The sequence below is a fragment of the Mesocricetus auratus genome, unplaced genomic scaffold, assembly GCF_017639785.1.
Source record: "Mesocricetus auratus isolate SY011 unplaced genomic scaffold, BCM_Maur_2.0 Super-Scaffold_100007, whole genome shotgun sequence".
Lineage (NCBI taxonomy): Eukaryota > Metazoa > Chordata > Mammalia > Rodentia > Cricetidae > Mesocricetus > Mesocricetus auratus.
In genome coordinates, this window is record NW_024429191.1 from 96,352,259 (window position 1) to 96,374,892 (window position 22,634).

The window sequence follows — 22,634 nt, forward strand, 5'->3', positions numbered from 1 at the left end:
CAGCCTGGTGCCTTTGTCTGTCTAGAGTTCTTTTCAAAATACCCCTCATATTATCCCCACTGTGATTAACAACCTGTATTCCTGGGATTACAGAGGGACGACCGGAGCCAGATGGACCGATACCTAGTACATGGCAATGAATACAAGGCTCTCCGTGATGCGGTGGGCAAAGCTGTGCTCGAGTCTAAGACCCTGGACATTGGGACTGCTCTGATGGTAAGATGCGTCTGGGCTTCTCTCTGGTACCAGGAGACACTCTCTGGAGGCCTGCATCTTCCCAAACAAACACCAACAGGGTAGCTCCCTAGAGTGACGCTGTATTAGAAATCAGACCACAGTGTGGCCCCTTGCCCTACACAGGGACCTGATGGCTAGAGCGGGGGCAGTGACACTTGAGTTGGCCTGTCATAGCTGAGACCCTGGTGAGAAGCTGCTCCAGGCTCACTCAGACCCGAAGAAGGCTGGCATCCTCACAAGTCCTCTGCATAGTCATGGCTCACGCATGCTCCTGACTGTTCTCATAATGATGCCAAGGCTTTAGAACTCCGACCTTGAAACTGTTGTGGCTCTCTTCCTGTTTGAGTCCCTGCTCATTCTGCTGTTGTGCTCGGAAGAGGACACAGACACTCTGTCTCTGCTTAGGATGTGTTTCTGACAGTAGGAAGTAGTCACCAAGACAGATGCTGGTTGTCTGGCACTGAGTGTGAACCATGGAACCTCTGGACTGTGGCCAGGAGGTGCCTCTCCCTCCCTCAGACATGTGGTTCAGGGTCAAGGGCCTGAGAAGAGCCATGTAACCTCTAAATCTCACTTGGTGCCTTTACCTCTGCAGGCCTGCAGAAGCCCCAAAGTCCAGCAGACGGTCTACTTACTGCTGGCCTTGTACAGAGAGGTAGCTTCTTTGTACCGTTCTCACAGTGCCAACCTCCATCCGAAACCAGAGGTGAGCAGCTCTACACAGCGGGGCTCGTGTCCGCAGCCTCATCTCTTCCCAGGGTTTCTGCACTAAGTCACAAACACAAATCATGCCCATAATTCTCTACCTATGATAGAGGTTTTCAACCTTACTGGACGGAAGATCTATTTTCACTTTAGCCCAGAGCTTGCAGAATTACAACTAAAATTTAGTTCAAGGCTGTGAGATAACGTGGGGCTGTTTCCACGCAAGGTCTCTTCTGAAGGACGCCCTTTGATTGCTAATTGTTCGCCACATTTACCTTGATATCGGGTACAGAGGCATGGTCTACGAAAGCACAAACCATGAAATTACAGTGTTTAGTTCTGGACCATGAAATTACAGTGTTTAGTTCTGGGTTGTTTTGTTTTGTTTTTTGCCTGCAGTGCTTGAAATAGTATTGTGCAGGTGCATGCTGGGTGTGTACATACCGCACAGCTTGTCAGAGCACTCTGTTTTTCTGTGTTTGTTGGTGTTTGGGGGGGATTTGCTTTTGTTTTTTTCGAGAGAGGGTTTCTTTGTGTAGCTTTAGAACCTGTCCCAGAACTTGCTCTGTAGACCAGGCTGCCGGTATTAAAAGGCATGGGCCACCACTGCCCAGCTCTGGTTTTGTTTTTGTTTGTTTGTTTTTTGAGACAGTCGTGCTGTTCACATGCAGCCCAGGCTGTCCTCAAACTCATGATGCTCCTTTCTCTGCTTTCCAAGTTTGCATTACCACACCCACGTACTGTCTGGGTTGGGGTGTGGTGTTTCTTTGCTTTTTGATATGGGGTGTCATGCAGTTTGGGCTAGCCTTATACTTTTGAGTCTCCTATCTCCACCTCCCAAATGCTCAGGCATGCATCACTATGCCCAGCCCTACAATGTTATTTTGAAACATGTTAATGTTAAAACACTTTTCTCATCAGCAATGCGAGGCTATGAACAAATTCATTGAGGAAAGCAAGATCCTTTCTGCTCCTAACATTGGACACTTTGCAAAATCACTAGTGGATGGTTCTCTGCCCCTGCTGCGGACTAGGCCTGCTAACAGCAGCCTGGAAGGAACAGTGACTGAAATGGCCGTCCATGCTGCAACCATATTCCTGTGTGGACAAAACCAAGTCTTGGGGCCCCTGAGGACTCTGGCCTTCCGTCCGGGCGACATGGCGGTAAGATCACTTCCGTTTTCCCTCTGTATCTTCAGGGCTTCCTCCTTGTGAGGAACAAACGTGCAGACTTGGGACAAACCCGTTTCTTTTCTTTATTTCAATCCTGCCCACAGTGGTGGTGAAAACACGGCCTGCCCTTTGCTGTCTCCCACAGACTCCTGAGCATTGCATCAGTCAAGCTTAGGCCGGTATACGTGATACAGTCTGCATAGTTCAATAATGGCTGTCTTCACACTGGAGAGGCTCTGAGAAACCAAAGCTGCTCAGTCCATGAGGCCTCTGTAGTCCCATTCTGAGGATTCCTGGAGAGACACTGATGTCAGTGACAGATAGTGTCACTGATAGTGAAGATAGTTTTAAGACTGAGCCGTGCAGGCCCTGTTGCTCTGGCCTCTGGCTGTGAAGCCACGTAGTCACCCTTTTCACGACCCGTCTGATTTTGGTCTTTCAGAATGCTTTTCTTCCAACAATGCCTGAAGACCTGCTGGTTCAAGCTAGGGGTTGGATGTCCAAAGAAAGCGTCTCCTGGTACAGTAAGTGCTGACATCCTGCCTCTCTGAGCACAAATGATCGGCCTGTGACTACACAAGCCTTGGGCTGTACTTGGGATCCACAGTTGCATGTGGTGACTTACAGGACAACAGTGCTTTACAGGATCCATGGTCTGCTTGTCATGGGTCCTAACCCTCTTACATCTGAGTCCAGGCAAAGCGACCTTTGCAGTACACTTCCTGGAACATGCCATCTTGGAGAAGAGAGCACTTGAACCACAATGAAATGCACACAAAGACAGGACACAATACAGCAGTTTTGACCCAAAGATAGCTCTTTTTGGTTTTTCGAGACAGGGTTTCTCTGTGGCTTTGGAGGCTGTCCTGGAACTAGCTCTTGTAGACCAGGCTGGCCTCGAACTCCCAGAGATCCACCTGCCTCTGCCTCCCAAGTGCTGGGATTAAAGGCGTGCTCCCAAAGATAGCTCTTTTGGCCGGGTGTTGGTGGCGCACGCCTTTAATCCCAGCACTCGGGAGGCAGAGGCAGGCGGATCTCTGTGAGTTCGAGACCAGCCTGGACTACCAAGTGAGTTCCAGGACAGCCTCCAAAGCCACAGAGAAACCCTGTCTCGAAAAACCAAAAAAAAAAAAAAAAAGATAGCTCTTTTGATGTATACAGAACTGGAAGGCAACTCATGTGGCCCACGGCTTTGTGTGGATTCAGCTGTGCTTTGAGTAAATAATCTTTTAAATTATTGTTAAAGTTGTGGCAGACAACAATAGTAAATCCATAGAAAAGAAAGAAGGAAAATACCATCCACCATGCTGCCGAGTTAACTCTGTGTGAATCAGTAATCTAATTTCTCTTGGCTTTCTGACACTATGTTCAGACATTTTTTTAACATGAGGCATTCGTCAAACAGTGGCTCATAATATACCAAGTATTTCAGTTCCTCGGGAGGGTGCTGAGGCTGTGTCAGCCTTGGTCAGGATCAGAGGGGATGGAATGTGGGCCCCAGTGTGTCATGAGGCAGCTCACTAGCCAATGTGTGTCCTGTTCCTTTTAACAGATTGTCCCAATGGCCACCCGTGCTCTGTAGGAGAGGTGAGTTTTGGTGTTCGGTGGGTGGAAACTCAAACTGTGTGTTCTCTGAGATTCATGTACTTCCTTGTCCATGGAATGAGGTAGAGAGAGGTTCTTCCCCGGCTTGCTTTGGACTGTGGAGTTCTACAGTCTGGAGGTCGGCGGCTGCTTTGATGAGCCGTGGGCCCTGTGTTACAGTATGGGGCCACACCATCTAACTTTTTTGGGTTTTTTGTTTGGTTTTTAGAGACAGGGTTTCTCTGTAACAGCCCTGACTGTCCTGAAACTCACTGTGTAGACCAGACTGGCCTTGAACTCACAGAGATCCTCCTGCCTCTGCCTTCATGGATGCTTGGATTAAAGGCATGAGCCACCACAGGCTCCACCATCTAACTTTGTAAAAGGGGCCCTTAGGAATAATAAATACTGCCGGGCGTTGGTGGCGCACGCCTTTAATCCCAGCACTCGGGAGGCAGAGGCAGGAGGATCTCTGTGAGTTCAAGACCAGCCTGGACTACCAAGCGAGTTCCAGGACAGCCTCCAAAAGCCACGGAGAAACCCTGTCTCGGAAAAAAAAAAAAAAAAAAAAAAAACAAAAAAAGGAATAATAAATACTATGGTTGGATTTTTTAAAATAAAAATCTCCCATGTTAAAAAACAAACAGTCAGACTGGAAGCAAGTAGCCCATGTGTCTGGTGTTAGGCAGTGAAGCCCTAAGATGAGTGTACACATACAAGAAAGGAATAAAGAGCTGGTACAAGAAAGCAAAATGTGCTCCAGGTTTTCCTATCAGGCAGCAATCACTTTGGGATTCAAACCTACATCTCCTTTTCGTAAAAAATCTGCACTTGCACACTGTTGGCGTGCTTAGGGTAAGTGTCTACCCCGCATACACACAGATGAAGCAATCCCAGTGACTTCCCGTGGCAGAGCAGGGTCGCTACACAGCGGCACTCATGCGTAAGACATCATTGTGTTTCCTCTAGTGCGGCAAGCCAATGGTGCAGAGCTTCTGTCCGGACTGTCGCGCTCAGATTGGCGGCGTCAACCACATGCCACTCCAGGGCTTCCGTCCTATCAGGTACATGAGCTTCTGCTCCCCCCGGTAGTAAGCCCTGGGCTTCAGGACTGGGCCAACTCTTCTTCCTTAACTGTCATTAACTTGTGCCAAAGGCACTGCCATACATCTGGATCTATGTATGCCATGCTTGGCACCAGTGCCAAGGTCCGTGTCATCAGGAAACCATTCGGTGCAGTCACTGGTCTTAAACACGGAGCGGCCTGCACAGTAATACTTGCTAATACAGACATGTTCTGTGGGGTCCTTGGGCTTACCATTGTAGAAGTGCCTTTCCTATAGACAGATGTGCTGGTTCAGGACAGTAGGCCCAGCAAACCGAAACTGTATCTGCCTTTCTCAGCGCTTGTAAACTGTCTGTCTCAGTTCTCATCTCCTTTCTACCTTCCTGTAGTTCGGGTTTTTGTTTGTTAGTTTTTGTTTTTCGAGACAGGGTTTCTCTGTGGCTTTGGAGCCTGTCCTGGAACTAGCTCTTGTAGGCCAGGCTGGAATCGAATTCACAGAGATCCTCCTGCCTCTGCCTCCCAAATGCTGGGTTTAAAGGCGTGTGTCACCACCGCCCAGCTAGTTTTGTTTTTTTAAACATAGGATCGCACACATGGCTGTCCTGGTTCTTGCTATGTGGCCCAGGCCTGACTCAACCTCCTGAGTGCTAGGATTTCAGGGGCATGCCACCACACCTGGCTTCCTTTTCAAGATGAGGAAAAGGAAGGACACATAACCAGGCTTGTCAAGTACTGCCATGCCTTGGTCTGGGTGAGGGGTGAGTTTTAAGACACCCACACCACATTTTCAGACCCTTCATAAAAGTTGTCCCTTATCCAAGAGGGCACAGTAAAGAGAATGACACTCCTTTCCCATATTCTTGGAATCTTCTAGATTGTCCATAGTGCCTGTTACAGTATGAGTACTGTGTAAATACTTGTTCCGCTGCATGGTTTAGGGAACCGGGACAAGAAAGCAAAGCTGTCCTGGTTTTGGTTTGTAGTTGCTTGGCTTTGAAGAGACAGAGGACTGCTTCTTTTTTTTAATAAATTATTTATTCTTATCATTTTATGTGCATCAGTGTTTTGCCTGTATGTATATCTGTGTGAGGGTGTCAGATCTTGAAGTTACAGACAACTGTGAGCTTCCATGTGGGTGCTGGGATTTGAACCTGGGTTCTCTGGAAGAGCAGTTACTGCTCTTAAACCACTGAACCATTTCCCCAGCCCCAGAGGACTGTTTCTAAATAATAGTCTGATCCCACGGTTCTGACACAGGGTAGCTGGCCAATACTTAGGATTGGTTGGTGGGGTCTCATGCAGTCAATGCATTCTGGTGCTTCTGGTGTAGTCAAAGCTTATAATATTCCGGCTGCTTATCGCCAAGACCTAGCAGAATGTCCTGGACATGCAATATATTTGCAAACAAATGTACACACTTCATTCCCCCACCTACTACATATGATGAAAAATCTCGTTTATGATTGGGTAAATGAGAAGGATGTGAAAATGCTTACATGGGTGCAAAGTGTCCCAAACTCTAGCTGCCCCGAGACCGTGCATAGAGCATGTGTCTGTCCTCCTGCCTTCTCAGGGATCAGCAGCAGCAGCCATTTCCTGAGGCCACTTTAAACTGAGTGTTGGGGGAGAAGGTCAGCCAGAAGGCTGGTCTGAAAAGACAACGATGCATAGGCAGGCATCCCAGGCCGGGAAGGACTTTCGGTTTGTTTCCTCAGAGCATGGAACCCTATCTCCAAGTCCTTAGGGTCTGAAATGTGCTCCCTTAGCCAGGAAGAGCAGCCTCTTTCAATCTTTACCCCGTCTTTTCTCTTCCTTTCTAGTAATGCCGAGGACAGAACGCAGACTGGCCACGTGCTGGGCGACCCGCAGCCCGGTGGGGCAGAGGTGGCGTCTGACCGAGGGCTGTCCCCGGTGGTCTTCATTCTCAGCCGGCTGCTCACTCATTTGGCCATGCTTGTGGGGGCCACTCGGGATCCCCAGGTACTTGCGATGAGCTGCTATGCAGAGGAAGGATCTGCTGTGGATTCCTTTTGTCTTAAGCCTGCTCACCGGGGCCTGTGACGTATGAGTAGATTGTTGGTACCCAATCTGCCAGGTGACAGAAACCTAACATCTCCTGGTCTTTTCTGACGCAACACGGAATGGGATGAAGTACCTTTTCAGGTTATATAAAATCCACTTCTTATTTTCCCAGACAATGCCTCACTCTGTAACCCTGGCTGCCTAGAACTTATTTTGTAGATCAGGCTGGCCTTGAACTCAGCAACCCATCTGTTTCTGCCTCCTGAGTGCTGGGATTAACGGCGTGCACTGCCACCACACAAGTATTATCCATTTTTATTAATATTTTTTCACAGTGCTCCAGAGGTTAGAGTTATATCACTGAATGATAACTAGCCCAGTTTTTTTTAAAGTAATACCAGCTAATTTTCTGTATTAGTGAGACTAGATGTCACCCATACAGACACGTAAGGATCAGACTCACTTTCAGAGTGCAGCGTGGGGAGGCTAAGGTCATCCGTGCTGCATCTCTCTCATACTAACACTAGCAAGAGGACAGAAAGCCCATGGTGGGGTCGTCTACTCTCAGACAGCACCATCACCTGTCTCGTTCCTTCCAGGCCCTGGCCTGTATCATTAAGCCTCGGGTCCAGGACCCACAAGGCTTCCTGCAGCAACACATCCAGAGAAACCTGGAACAGCTGACCAAGATGCTGGGCAAGACTGCGGACGAGACTGTCCATGTGGTTCACCTCACCCTCAGCAGTTTACTCAAGGAGAGGCACCCCGCGTTGGGCCAGAGTAAGCAAAGGGGACAAGGGCTGAGCTGGGCTGAGGAGTCACCTCCCACTGAGTCCTGAGTGCGTGAAACTAAACTTGAGCCAAGCATGGCAACCTGTAATCCTAGTACTTAGGAAGCCAACGCAGGAGCATTGCTGTGAGTTCAAGGCCAGTATTGGGCTTCACTGTAAAATCCTTTAACAATAAAAATAGAGGGGATGGGAGGAAAAAGCATGAACTCTTACTGGGGTGAAGAGGTTGCTCTGTTCCCCATCCACCCGCACACCTAACAGGGACCTCTGACCTTTGCTTCTTGGGACCTTTTACACACAAATGCAAACAAGCCTATTGTAGGGAGACATGTGTCATCTAAAGCCAGTGATGTGTGTCCAGGGATCAGTCGCTATTTCTGCTCTTGACTAAGAATCCTGTGGTGTGCACTAGCCCCTCAGCTGACAGTGGATGGTTTCCACGTACACAATTCTCTCAAGAAAATACGAGCACTGCTTGCTGAGCTACCTTACTGTTCTAACAACCCAGTCTACTAGGAAAGGTCACAAATGTCACTGAAGATGGCATTAAGAATGACTTTCTTATTTTAGCGGTTTGCTTGTTTTTAATACAGGGTTTCTCTATGTAGCAGCTCTGGCTGTCCTGGAGTTCACTTGTAGACCTGGCTGGCCTCAACCTCAGAAATCACCTACCTCTGCCTCCCCAGTGCTGCATCACCACCACCCTGTCAGAATGACTTATTCAACTGCAAAAAAATCTTTTTGAGGCTGGGCGTTGGTGGCACATGCCTTTAATCCCAGCACTCAGGATGCAGAGGCAGGAGAATCTCTGTGAGTTCAAGACCAGCCTGGTCTACAGAGCGAGTTCCAGGATAGCCTCCAAAACAATACAGAGAAACCCTGTCTTGAAAAACCAAAAAAAAAAAAAAAAAAGACTTGGATTTTGGTAGTGCTAAGATTAAACCAAGGGACCTTGAACATGCTACACAAACATTTCCATTCAGCTATGCCAAAGTTCTGTAACAATCTTTTGAAATCATCAATGAAAAAGCCCTGTGTGTTTACTCGGGTGGGGATGCACACCTGCCTCAGTGCATGTGTGAGCTTCAGAGAAGAACTTTTTGGTGTTAGCTCTCACTTGTTGAGAGAAGGCCTCTTGTTGCTGCTTTGCATATCAGGGCCAGCTGGCCTGTGAGCTTGCAGGCGAGTCTCCTGTCACCAGCTCCCAGTCAGCTCTTGAAGTACCTAAGTCACAGGTGCAAGTCACCACATCAGGTTCTCTGTGGTCCTGGGATTGAACTCAGGTTGTCAGACTTGCATAGCAAGTGCTTTTACCCACCAAACCAACCTTATAGCCCATGGTCTTGTTTTTGTTTTTCACAAACAAGAGTTTCTCTGTGTAGCCCTGGCTGTCCTGGAACTCACTCTGTAGACCAGGCTGGCCTCCAACTCATAGAGTTCACCTGCTTCTGCCTCCCGAGTGCTGGGATTAAAGGTGTGTGCCACATGTGACCAGGCTGGTCTCGAACTCACAGTGATCCGCCTGTCTCTGCCTCCTGAGTGCTGGGATTAAAGGCGTGTGCCACATGTGACCAGGCTGGTCTCGAACTCACAGTGATCCGACTGTCTCTGCCTCCCGAGTGCTGGGATTAAAGGCGTGCGCCACCAACGCCCGGCTCCACTGTGTTACTTTTAAATGAAGTAATAACAATAAAAAGTGCCACCTGCAGGGAACTCACTCCTAGGGCCTTCCTTCCCAGTCAGCATAACAGGGTAAAACCTTATGTTATTGGAAGCCCATTGTTTTGGTGTTATTTCACATAATGAGGGAGTCCTAGAAGCCTGCGACTATCTCAGGATCTATGTCCTCTTCATCGGTCCTGCCTGCTCTGCCTGTTGGTCTGGGGGTAGCAGTTGGAGTGGCTGATGGTGGCACTAGCCACTGTCACTGTTCCTGGGCTTGTGATTTTAAGTTGTGTCCTTAGTACTGTTGTTTAGAATGGTTTTATGGTGGAAGCCATGGGGTCAGAGGAACTGTCTGAGGTTGAGGTGCCATCACAAAAGTGGTAGCAGCAGATGACTGCATCAGGGACAGGGTACTTAGTTCTGCCATCACACAGAACTTTCTAAGGGCACTTCTTTTATGCTCACTATATGTAGGCTGCTATGGCTCTTATTCTAGGGCAACCCACACATTCTTATTTTATTTGTAGGGGCGTCAAATTTTAATGCACAGTTGTCAACCAAAGGATACAGAAACAACTGGGAGAAGCATTTTGAAGCTCTTCTTCTACCTGAGTTGGAGGTGAGCGGTGACAGTCACTTGGCATTTCTCTAGGATAAAAGCAGGGCTCTCCCACATATCTGCTCAGCAATCTTTGGCCATATCCCTGGGGAAGGGCTGCAGAAACCTCTTAGGCCTCAGATTTCAGTGTCCTCAACCTACAGCTTGTTTATCATCACTTGGGGTAGCAGGATATGAGGGTAAGAAGCAGACATACTGTCCTATAGAGAGACTTGCGAGATGAAAGACAAGCAACGGTACAAACCTCTTCGTCTCCCTGTGTACAGGGAAGCAAAACCTTACAGCAAGGCCTTGTTAGATTGTAACACAAACCGGCAAGGGGACAGGCAAGGTAAGGAGGGTAGCCACAGTGTAGTTACTAGGTGTACCAGCCTGTGTGCAGCAGTCTCTGTTCAAGAATTCTCTATCAATTTTCTTCATCCAGCGTCTCGACAAAACCTTGCCAGCTGTTAATGCTCTTATCAGCCAAGATGAGCGCATCAGCTCCAACGCTGTGGCCAAAATCATATATGGGGACCCAGCTACCTTCCTGCCTCACTTGCCCCAGGAAAGTGTGGTTCATTGCTCCAAGATTTGGAGCTGCAGGAAGAAGATCACACTTGAGTACCTGCAGCACATTGTGGATCAGAAAAATGGCAAAGAAACTGTGCCTGTTCTCTGGCACTTCCTCCACAAGGTACAAGTGACTCCTGGGTGACTTCCCTTTTTCTGTGCGGATGATTCCCTGAACCTTTGTTCAGAATAGTGGTTCCTAGGATGGGCTCTGAGTTCAAAACAGGCTGGAGAGCTATGAGACGCAGCAATCCGAGCTCCTGTGTCTACTGGAGCCCTTGTGCACAGTGGTCTTTTTTGTTTCCCTGAGGACTAGTGTTTGCTGCTAGCAGTCATTCATAAACTTCTGGTGTTCACAAAAGTAACTCCCTCATGTCAACCCTGTGACTTGTCTTGGGTTGTTTTCTTTGGCTGAGGAAGCTTGGGCCTGAGGCTTTGGGACAGTAGCCCCTACTACCTGCTTGGTCGCTGGCTTTGAATTGCTTCTCACACAGTCACATGGGCACAAGAAACTAGTTATTTCTCTTACCTTTATAAGTTTAATAATTATAATCATTAACTATAATAATGTACACATTAAGGGTTCCATCTGACATTTCTACACATGCATGCAGACAGTTCAGCCTTCCTACCTCTTCCCTCCATCTGCTGCTCAGCACATGGGCGGAGAAAGGAATTGGTTACACGATCCAATCACTGCCTTCCTGTCACATGGAATGCGCTGAGGTGGTCACTGGAGACCCGTGGAATAGAATGGTGATTACTATCCTACCTCTAAAGTTGACTTCTCTTAGCCTGTACATATAGTGTGTGGTACTTATCTTTCTGTATCTGACTTAATTCATTTAATAAAGTGACCTCTTAGGGCTGGAGAGATGGTTCAGCTGTTAAGAGCACTGGCTGGAGACTTCTAACCAACAGTATCCATTCTTCTGCCGATGACAGGATTTTATTCCCCTTATGCTCTGGGGCTGAGCGTCCCACCTTTGTGACATACACCACACATTCTCTGCCCATTCACCAGCTGGTAGGCATCTAGGCTGAAACTGTCTAGCTCTGGTCACTAAAGGCACAGAAGACGTGGGTGTGCTCATGTATCTTTGGTCTACTCATTTCCTTTGAGTACACAACCAGAAGAAAGGCCTAGCCTGTGTAGAAATTAATCTTTGCCATGATAGCTGTTCCAATTTACATTCAACTAGCAATGTTAATCCCTTTGCTCCACATCCTGACCAGCATCTGCCACTTTTTTCTTCAGTCGCCTTCTGACTGGGGTGAGATGGAATTCCAGTGTAGCTCCGTTTGCTCTCTGATAACTAATGTTGTGGGGCTTCTCTTCATATACTTGTTGGCCATCTTATTTCTTAAGCATCTTTTCAGACCATTTGCCCTTTGTCAATGGGATTGTTTTGTTTGCTTTTTAATTCTCTACATACTCTACATTTGACCCTTTTTAAGGCAAATGGCAAATCTTTCCTTCTAGTCTGTTTGACCCTGTTGACTGCTTCCTTCGCAGAACAGGTTTCCAGTCTGGCAGAACCCCACTTGTCAATTGGTTCTTTTGGATCCCTGCCCAGAAACCACTCTTCACTCCAACACGTTTCCGGTTTCCTTCTGGCAGTTTTGGGTCTTACATTTAGGTGTTTGGCCCATCTTGAGTTGATTTTTTTTCTGGATGAGACAGGATTCAGTTTTCAAAGCAGCTCTGTCCCATTGGATTTGGGCACGTAGGTTTGGCTCTGGTTAGGCTGTGTGTACAACAGTGTAACACTGCAAGCCATTTGTGGGTCCTTACAGAATGGGGTGGCCCTTTACCTGTTTCTAAATTCTAGGGTGCATCACTCTGTAAAGGGGGCACTGACCAAGTTACATCAGCAGCACCAACGCCCCAAGCACCCACAAAGCATGTATGCTCAGCCGCCGCGTCCCTCCAGTAAATAAGAGGCGCCACTACTAACCATCTTCCTTTCTTCAGGAAGCAGAACTAAGGCTGGTGAGATTCTTGCCTGAGATCTTGGCCCTGCAGAGAGACCTAGTGAAACAATTCCAGAACGTTTCAGAAGCAGAGTACAGTTCCATCAAAGGTTTTATTAGCAGTCACCATTCAGGTATGACTCTGCCCATGCTCTAAAAAGGAATCAGGGCCCTCTGATTTCAACAAAGGAAGGGACAAGGTCTCAGTAATAGATGCCATGTGCCTTAAGCTTTCAGCACGAGGTGAAGAGACACTGAGTCCAGCTGGCTCAGCCGCAGCAGGAACACAGAGTTGGTTTTAGCGAGAGCTCGCACCGAGTGGGTCAGAACTTGGCTGTTGTTGTCATGGTTCTTACCAAATGCTTTACTCAACAGATGGGCTGAAAAAGCGGTTACAAGATCGAGTCACTGTCTTTCTGTCCACATGGAACGCGCTTCGGCGGTCACTGGAGACCAATGGTAAGTGTCCTCCCCGAAGCAGCGTGTCACAACAGGATGTTCAGTGCACACACTGCTGTGAAGCTCAGCTCTGCCTGTTACACGAGCACCATGAGAGCTCTCCAGGTGTCTTCAGGCGGAGGCTGTCTTATTTAGGGTGACTATTGCTGTTATAAAACTGGATGATGAAAAACAAGTCGGGGAAGAAAGGGGTTATGTGGCTTGTTTCTTCCTCAGCACTGTTCGTCATCAGAGGAAGTCAGGACAGGAACTCAAGCAGGGCAGGAACCTGGAGTCAGGAGCTGAAGCAGAGCCCATGGAGGGGTGCTGCTCACTGGCTTGCTCCCTACGGCTTGCTCAGCCTGCTTTCTTATGGAACCCAGGACAGCCTGCCCAGGAATGGCCCCACCCACAATGGGCTGGGCCCTCTTCATTTATCACTAATTAAGAAAACGCCCTACAGCTGGATTTTTTTTTTTTTTTTTTTTTTTTTTTGGTTTTACGAGACAGGGTTTCTCTGTATTGTTTCGGAGGCTATCAGTCCAGCCCGGCCTCGAACTCACAGAGATCCGCCTGCCTCTGCCTCCCGAGTGCTGGGATTAAAGGCGTGCGCCACCACCACCCGGCATCTACAGCTGGATCTTAAGGAGACATTTCCTCATTTGAGGCCTCCTCCTCTAGATTCTAGTTAGTGTCAAGTTGACATAGACTAGCCAGTACAGAGGATCTGAGAGAAGTATGAAATTGGGTTTTCAGAGAGCTGGGATCACTGAAAACTTGTCAGCATGTCTGTTAGAGGCAAGACCTTAAAACCAGGTCTCTGCTCTGTGTCAGCTGGGGGGGCCACGTCCGTGTGCCTCTTCTCTCTCCTAAGAAACAGCATGGGGCACAGCTTACCTGTCTGCTAAGGAATAACCCTGTCATTTCCAGGTGAGATCAAGCTACCAAAAGATTACTGCCGCTCCGACCTGGATTTGGATGCTGAATTTGAGGTCATCCTTCCACGGCGACGGGGCCTAGGCCTCTGTGCGACTGCCTTAGTCAGCTACTTGATTAGCCTGCACAATCAAATGGTCTACACGGTGCAGAAGTTCTCTGAGGAAAACAGCAGGTGTGTGCACAAGCCAGCAGACCTTGGAGCTTGTCCAGCCCTAGGCTCCTGAGTCCCTGCCAACCCCTGCTCTTCCATGGCAGACCCTCCCGTAGCCGCTCTCTCCAGAGTCCTCCACAGACACACAGCTTTCACCTGCTCAGACCATAGAAGATGAAACACGAGTGTCCCCGTGTGTCTGCTCTTGGTGTCGATCACGTGCCTTGTGTCCCTCAGCTATTCTGTAGATACTTCTGAGGTTGCTGACGTGCATGTCATCAGCTATGAGGTGGACCGGGACCTGACTCCACTGATTCTCTCCAACTGCCAGTACCAAGTGCAGCAAGGTGGAGAAACCTCACAAGAGTTTGACCTAGAGAAGATCCAGCGGCAGATCAGCAGCCGCTTCCTCCAGGGCAAGCCCAGGCTGACCCTCAAGGTAGGCTGATCCCGCTGCTAGTGATGTGCTCGGTGTCTGACACGAGTAAGGGACTCTTCATGGCAGAGTGCACTATGCCACCCACAGACTCATCTGGGTCATCTCCTTGCCACTCAGGAGGCGTGGCACACAACTCCATCCCTCTCCCAGCTGTGGTGGCCTTAAGACCTTTGGTACCACTATCTGCACTTCAGTTCCCCAGAGGCAGCCTCTGGCCTCAGTGAACTTAGCATTTAGTTTTTCTGCCATAGTTAATGACACCACCAAGGAACTCTGCCTTTGTGGCCCTGGTCCTCAACATTCTATGCCCAGGTACCAGTGTGCCTTCTGTGTGTCCTCATCCGTTAGCTGGCATAGCCTGTCACTTTAGTCATCTATCCTGGTGCCCTCTGGGTCATTTCTGTTAAGGATGCTCTGCATGGCATCCTTCTGCCTCCCTTCACTTGGCACACAAGGCTCTGTGGCTTGGCTCCAGCTTAGATTCCAGTTACCTTAACTCAACTCTCTGCCCTCACACATATGATTCCTGCCACCCATGGCATGCAAGGGCAGAGCCATGGAGATGCTCTCATCTGGAGAGCAGGTGACCCTTCCAGTCCAGATACATTACATGCAGGTTTATTCATTTCCAGAGACATCCGTAAGTTTATCACATAGCCTACAGATAGGGTGTGACTTGGAGCCCAGAGCTATTTCTGATTCACTCTTGACAGCCATGTTGTCCAGAAAAGTGACTTCCTTGTCCGAATTCTATACCTAACGGTTACTGAAGAGTTGGTAAATGAGTCCTCCTGGTGCCCCGCTCATACTCAGCGTAGTGCAGTAGTCTATATGGCAGTATCTTTGAAGCCATTGTAGCAAGGCTGGCACCTTTTGGGTCACTGTTTCCAAAGACAGTGTCTTCAGTAGGCACCCTGAAGGAATGCCCTGGGTCCCACTGCCTACTTACTGAGGGCCCACTGTGGGTTTCATCTCTAAGAACCTTTCTTTCTCAATTTAGGGGATACCCACCTTGGTATACAGACATGACTGGAACTACGAGCATCTCTTCATGAACATCAAGAACAAAATGGCACAGGTGCTCTTGACAAACCTTGTCATTTTCTGGGAGGCTCTATCCACCACAGATAGCTCCAGCCTCATCCTGAGTCTACTGTGAGCACTATCTCCTCGGTGTTTTTGGAAGAACCCCGAGACTCTTGTGAGCCCAAGCTTTCTACACAGGGAAGCTGGGCAGCATCCACCAAACTTTTTTATTCGGTCTAAGCACACATCCTGGGGGACAGGAGTCTTAGTAACATCACAGCTGTGTGCACAGGTGTCCCTGCTCTTGCCGAGCAAGTCTGAGAGGGAGCTGAATGGCTGCATCTTCTCATAGGGTTGTTTTTGTTTTGTGGGTTTGTCGAGACAGAGTTTCTTTGTGTACTCCTGGCTGTGCTGGAAATAGCTCTGTAGACCAAGCTAGCCTCAGATTCACAGAGATCCATCTGCCTCTCCTTCCTGAGTGCTGGGATTAAAGGCGTGCGCCAGCACCACCTGGGTTTAGGGTTGTTTGAGGTTCTGTGAGTTTTTTGCACGTAGTGTGCACCAAGAATCAGCTGTGTGCTTTCTGGAGAGTCTGTCCCAGCTCTAGCTTGAATGGTGACAAACCATAACCCTAACCTTGCATTTTGTTCCCAGACCCCACTCACTAATTCAGCTATCAGTGCCATCAGTGGACAGCTACAGTCCTACAGTGATGCCTGTGAAGCCCTGTCTCTCATAGAAGTCACCCTGGGTTTCCTGAGCACAGCTGGTGGGGATCCTGACATGAACCTGAATGTGTACATTCAAGATAGCCTACAGATGCGTGATCAGACAGATCTGATCTTAAAGGTAAGCATCGATGCCAAACCTGCTGGTATATACCAGTAATCCCAGTACTCTGGAAGAGGCAGGAAAACTGCCAGTTCCAGGTCATCTCGGGCTGCAGAGTGACTTACAAGCCATAGCAGACTACTAAGCAAGACCATGTCTCAAAACAGGGAGGGGAGTCCTGTTGGAAGACGTTGATGGGAAATCGCATAACCCTCCCCAGAAGCTCCTGCTTCCTACCTAATTCCACTATGCATCAATGCCAGAACCCCCGGATCACCATGTATCAATGCCATAACCCCCAGATCCACTAGGCATCAATGCCAGAACCCCCAGATCACCAATCAATGCTGTAACTCCCAGATTCACCAGGCATCAATGCCATAGCCCCCGGATCACCATGCATCAATGCCATAGCCCCCGGATCACCATGCATCAATGCCATAACCCCCAGATCACCAGGCATCAATGCTGTAATCCCCAGATAACCAGGCGTCAATGCTGTAATCCCCAGATAACCAGGCGTCAATGTCGGAACCCCAGAAAGGGGAAAGTCAAGAGCATCCCTCACAGCTAGTCCACCATGCACACAGCACACCGGGGACAGTACACTGACACATGGTCCATGCTGACATCCAGGCTGGGCCCACCATCTGTGAGCACTGCAGAGCTGCACCATGTGTGACGGCATGACTGAAACTACAGAATGAGGGGACTGTAAAGGGTGGGTCAGTGAACTCGTGGACAAGACTGTCTCATGACCAGGGAAACAGAATGAACTTAAGACAGAAATGGGGAGACGTGCCTATGCTGTGTCACTTAGATTCCTTAGTGCACATGGGTGACACATGTGGGACTTTCACCTTCTGCTTCTCTTTCAGGCCTTAGACAGATGTCAGCTGAGACACGTCATTGCCCTCTGGCAGTTCCTATCTGCACATAAGTCAGAACAGCGGCTGCGGCTGAACAAAGTGAGTCTCACCGCTGCCTTCCGCTGTGAGGGGAGTAGCAGGCACCCTCCCTCTCCCCAGGTCTTACTCTACCACTGCTGACCCTTCGTTTCAGGAGCTGTTTCGGGAGGTTGATGTGAAATACAAAGAGGCCCTCAGTCCACAGCACGCAAGGCTCCTCGGCACATTCTTGAATGAGGCAGGCTTGGACGCCTTCCTTCTGGAGCTCCATGAGATGATTGTGCTGAAACTCAGGGGCTCTCAGATCGAGAGCAGCTTCAACCCCACTTGGAGGTATGGCAGAATGCCCTGTTGCCCCAGACTTGAAGATGGTCCTAACTTACCCAAGACTCTTTTTCTGCTAATTTTCCATGCCTTTGGTATTTTGTACTGTTGGTTCAGTTTTCAGTTTTTCTTTTTTTTTTCCTTTCCTTTTTTCTTTGGGGGGAGGGGATGGATTTTCAAGACAGGGTTTCCCTGTAGCTTTGGAGCCTGTCCTGAAACTTATTTTTAGTCTCAACTGGCAGGTCTTTGTGAGTTTGAGGACATCCGGATCTACAGAGTGAGTTCCAGGACAGTCTGGAAACCCTGGAGAAAAAAATGAGAAACCCTGTCTTGAAAAACTAAAAATAATAACAATAATAATAACAAAATCACTGGCGTGTGCCACCAAGACAGGATTTGTGTAGCTCTTGTTGTCCTGGAACTCTGTAGAGTTCTGTAGACCATGCTGGCCTCAAACTCAGTGCTCCATCTGCCTCCGCCTTCTGAGTGCTGGGATTAGAGTGTGTGCCAACATGCCAGGCTTCTTCGGTTTAATTTCTATTTGATTTTAAGTCCCTGTGATTAAAACAAAACAGGTAGGAGGTTTGTTTGTTGCACAAGCATGGGGACTTGAGTTTACATCCCTGGCACCTATATAAAAATCTGGGTATGGCTACATATGCCTATACACAGCGCTGGGATGTGGTTGAAGACAGGCAGACGCCAGGAACTAGCCGGCATAAAAGCCTAAGTTCCAGGTTCAGTAAGAGACCCTGTCTCAACAAAGTAAAGTGGGAAGTGATAGACACGCTCAAACGTGCACACATGTCCATACCACACACAAAAAGCATGTGCATACCACACACAAAAAACATGTGCACGCATGTCCATACCACACACAAAAAGGGCAGGCCAACAAGAAGGGAGGCTGGGGGTGTGGCTCATTGGCAGTGTTTTCTAGCATTCACAGAGCCCTGGGGTATGGTAACACCTATAATCCCAGCACTCGGGGGTTACAAGCAGAAAGATTAGGAGTTCAAGGTCATCATCAGCTACACAGCAAGTTTGAGGTCAATCTGGGCCACATGAAAACTACAAAGTTCATATTTCCCTTATAACAAGTAGACTTATGTCAAACAAATGTTCACTGTAAGCCACATCAGTGTGTAAAGGCTACAGAACACAATTAGCCATCTCTTCCAAGTAAGTCAGTGTAACAGTCCAACACCAGCATCCCTACTTTGGAGGCACTTACTGGCTGGGTACATTTTACACAAGCGTCTCCTTTTATCATCTGCACTTAGTGGCTGGGTACATTTTACACTTGTCAGACATTTGTTAATGATGCTCTTGATCGTTTTTGCTTAATTGGGGGGGCATTTATCTCTAAATTTTTATTATATGTTATGTGTGTGTTTTGCCTGCATGTAAGCCTATGTACCACTTTAATGCCTGACTCCCTGGGGAAGTCAGACGGCTCCTGATCCCCTGGAACTGGAGTTATAGAGATGGTGAGAGCCATCGTGTGGTGCTGAGAACCAAACCCAGGCTCTCTGGTAAAGCAGCCAGTCTTATAATCACTGAGCTCTCTCTCCAGCCCTGGCTGTTTATCTCTTAATGGTTTGAAATGTTCTTTGTTTACAACAGAAATGAACTTTTGTCAGTATTACAAATGACCTCAAGCTCTAGTTTTACCAAGTGAAATCGATGACTTTTCCTATTAAGTGTCTACAGGGAAATATACAAGCAAGAGTCTGGTTTATCATGCCCAGGATATAAAACAGCCCTCTAGTTTTCTGCTGCTGCATTATACTTCTATACCATGCGTTTGTTTTATCAGTCAGTTCTGTATGGTGTGAGGCAAGGACTGAACTGTGTGTGCTCTTTCTTCTGTCTTTTCTCTGCTTTTTGAGAAAACGTCTTGTAGCCCAGGCAGGCAAGCAACTCCATCCTCCTTCTAAGTGCTGGGATGATTGCTCAGCTACTTCTAAGTGCTGGGATGATCGGCACACGCCACCTTGCTCAGCTACTTCACTGTTCTTCTAATCATTCAAACTCAGTTTATATTTGCTCTTTTCTTCCAGAATGGTATATGGTATATACCACTGTACATTTGTATTTTGTAAAAAAAAGTTTCTACTGGCCTGAGCTTATAAACACTAGCTGTTCTCCTTTCTAGAGTTTGCAGTCTGTTAACGTGGGAGTAAGAGAACACAGTGATGAGGCTTTGGTTTTTCCACATGGCCACACTATTCACAATGGCCATGCCAAGAGCCATCCAGCTAGCGATGCTGTGAGCCAGCTCCATCCACAGGGCTTCCACACCAGTACAGGAGGAGCTTAGCCCTCAGCTGCCCTAAAATTCCCAGCATATCTGGTCTCATCCTACCTCCCTAAGAGTCTCAGCGAGTCTGGTCTCAGCTGGTATTTTGGTCCTCTTGAACTGGAAAGCAAGCTCACTGGCTGGGCTGTGATGTTACAGAACTCTCTCTTATTGCTTGGTTCCGCAGCCTCAGGGATACTCTAGTGAGCTACATGGAGATTAAAGAGAGTGAGGTCCTTCCAGAAGTGGAGCTCCAGTTCCCCCAAGAGATCCTCATGTCCAGCTGTGTCTCGGTATGGAAAGCTGCAGTCGCTCGAAAACAGAACCGGCAAGCGCGGTAGAGCAGCTCAGCCTTCAAGCACGGCTGGGAGGGACGGCCATCTTCCCACCTCCCTTCACAGCTCCCACACCGCAAGTGTGGGCACCGCACTCGAGTCAAGGTTTACACACCAACAAGCTGATGGCTTTTTGAGAGCCAACCTGTTTCTGGAACATGCGCCTATTCCAAAACTTCCTCCTCATATATGAGGACACGAAAATGGCAATCAACTGCCTCTTGTGCGTCCAGAAGAAACAAGACAACCACAGCGAGGCCATTACCAATACCGATCCTCCAAAGTTGGCCAGCCTCACCTCTCAGCTCCCGGCCACCACTTACTACACAGTGAGGAAATGCGGGGGCAGTGCGTTTTCTTCCTGTTCTTTCTGTACATATATATGTTAGAGTAAATGTACACATGTAGTATGTACAGAAAGAATATACCTATCCTTTCGAGGAAAACCAAGGTGCTTGTACAAGCTGTAAGGTCACATGAACAAGAGCTAATGTCAGCCCCACCATGAGTCACTGCCAAAGGAGCACCAGACTGGGAGCGGGGAACAATGAGTAAGCTGGAGAGCGGGCTACAGGGAGGGGCTAGAGTACTTGCCTACCATACATATGCCACATGCCGGGCTCTCTCCCCAGCACTGCAGATGGGGAAGGGACAAACAATGAAACAGAACAGACGGATGGCCAAAGCAGATGATTTCAGTGTAACAATCCATTAGTGCCCCTGATCCCTCTGGACTAATCCTATTCCTGGCACGCACCACCATCTGCAGTGATGTGAGAACAGCCAGTGTTTACAAGTGCTCCCGTCACAGAGGAGACAGTAAACTTGAACTCTAGGGCCCATGTACTTTGAGCTGCAGAAATACAGACTGGCAATCAGGACCACACCCATGGACACAGCACCGCCAGCACGAGGTGGATCTGGACCATGCTCTGTTCTGATGTTCTCCTCAAGGCCTGATGCAGGGACCAGCCCTGCAGTAAGCACTGCAGACTGTATCCACAGCCACGGTGACTCTCACTCCTAACTGTGAAGAACACCTGTCCCCAGATGTCTGCGTGCCAGGCTTCCTGCGGGATGGATGTTTCGGGGTACAGGGATCACAGAACTTCCCAACTTGGCCTTGGAACTCCTGTGATACCTCAGATTGGGGTTTAACTCGCCCTAACCATCAGAGGGCAACTCAGTCCCACATTTTCTTCCTGTGAAGGCCTTTTGGGGCTTTGACCTAGGCATTTTTTTCTGTCATGAAGGATTTTTAATTAAGATGTTCCATTTTGTATGCTATGCTGTTAAGCCTTAGCTGTCTGTGTTGTGTTACCATATCTGTACATCATACACAGACCTAGCACAGGCAAAAGTAAACTGCATTATTTTTGTCATACTCAGTTAATAAATTTCAGCTTTACTGCTAAGAGTCCTTGGCTCAGCAAGTAAGGGCACTTGCTGCCAATCCTATTTCCTTCCTCAGAACAAAGAGACAGCAGGACTCTTGTTTATGATAGAGACAGCACCGTTCTATTGGTCTCAGAGGATTCTGCCAGAAGAACCCTCACTGAAAACAGTTACCAGCAAATGGAGATGAGACCCATTGGGCTTGGATAAGGATAAGGAATAGGAAATAAAGGCAGGAAAGAGAAGTAATTCAGATTCTGTGCCTTCCCTAAACCCCTGTCAGATGGGCCATGTGGGAACTGAGGTCACCATGAGCTGATCTTGCTAACAGGAAGTAGGACTGATTTGAACCGTCACCACGGAGAAAGCAGTGGCTCAGGGGGCTCAGCCAGGTCAGACAAGTGACCGACGTCTGGGTGTCTCCAGTATACCAATGTATGCATGACAACATGCCTCATGTGGTGCTGCTGTGTGACTCCTGGAGAGATGTGAGCAAACATCTATTCTCAGACAACACACTTGAGAAAAGACCACGGGAAATGGCTCCAAACAAGTCTAGTTTAGGTACAGGGTGACTCAGGCTGCATCACTGAAATGCCCACTTGGGCTTGGAGACAAGCTGTCACAGCTGAACCCCAGGGCTCCCTGACCAACTTACAGCTGTCTCCACAAGTCTCTTCTCCCCCAGCAATTGATTACTGCTTACCACCTCGGGGACAAGCTTACTAAGTCTTGGGACTTTGTGGGTCTCAGAGCCTAGTAAGTGTCTCCTGAGCCTCCCACTGCCCTTCAGGAGCCAGGGTTTCAGTTAGGAGCGAACAGCTCCACAACAGATGGATAACATGTTGACTGTCAGGCTGCCGAACCAACAGCCTGGAGAACAGTGTTCAGTGGGCAGAAGGACAAACCCCAAGGCCGGCGCTCAATATCAGGCAGGCAGCGACTAGTGTCTGAATTGCGTTCTGCACTTTTTCTGCTCCCTTGGCTTGCTGAGTAAACCTGGGTGCAAGCGTTCAGAATCCACACACCTCAGCCATAACGCCTCAGAACCCACAGCTTCTGCCCATCTCCACTGGCATGCATGGCTCTCACACACCAAACTACCCCGGTCACTCTAACCAAGCCGGGCCAGCATACCTGGGCATGGGTGCTGGCTCT

General features: G+C 48.5%; 1 protein-coding gene across 4 annotated transcripts in view; it reads left to right on the plus strand.

Moving 5' to 3' along the window:
• Positions 1–21,496, plus strand: part of Rnf213 (ring finger protein 213) — a 102,337-nt gene extending 80,841 nt beyond the window's left edge. For 3 of the 4 annotated variants that reach the window (XM_021227024.2, XM_021227023.2, XM_021227025.2), the window contains 19 exons: positions 94–216; positions 833–943; positions 1,864–2,106; positions 2,558–2,639; positions 3,668–3,702; positions 4,669–4,763; positions 6,586–6,745; positions 7,387–7,567; positions 9,771–9,862; positions 10,287–10,538; positions 12,390–12,522; positions 12,764–12,847; positions 13,757–13,937; positions 14,154–14,355; positions 15,356–15,433; positions 16,036–16,230; positions 17,091–17,180; positions 17,275–17,453; positions 19,934–21,496. In XM_021227024.2, the coding sequence (XP_021082683.2) occupies positions 94–216; positions 833–943; positions 1,864–2,106; positions 2,558–2,639; positions 3,668–3,702; positions 4,669–4,763; positions 6,586–6,745; positions 7,387–7,567; positions 9,771–9,862; positions 10,287–10,538; positions 12,390–12,522; positions 12,764–12,847; positions 13,757–13,937; positions 14,154–14,355; positions 15,356–15,433; positions 16,036–16,230; positions 17,091–17,180; positions 17,275–17,453; positions 19,934–20,087 (2,670 nt within the window). In that variant the 3' untranslated portion in view covers positions 20,088–21,496. Of the gene's footprint in view, positions 1–93; positions 217–832; positions 944–1,863; positions 2,107–2,557; positions 2,640–3,667; positions 3,703–4,668; positions 4,764–6,585; positions 6,746–7,386; positions 7,568–9,770; positions 9,863–10,286; positions 10,539–12,389; positions 12,523–12,763; positions 12,848–13,756; positions 13,938–14,153; positions 14,356–15,355; positions 15,511–16,035; positions 16,231–17,090; positions 17,181–17,274; positions 17,454–19,933 lie in introns of those variants that run through there. The other variant, XR_005878564.1, reaches the window with a different exon arrangement.
• Positions 21,497–22,634: the final 1,138 nt, after the last annotated feature.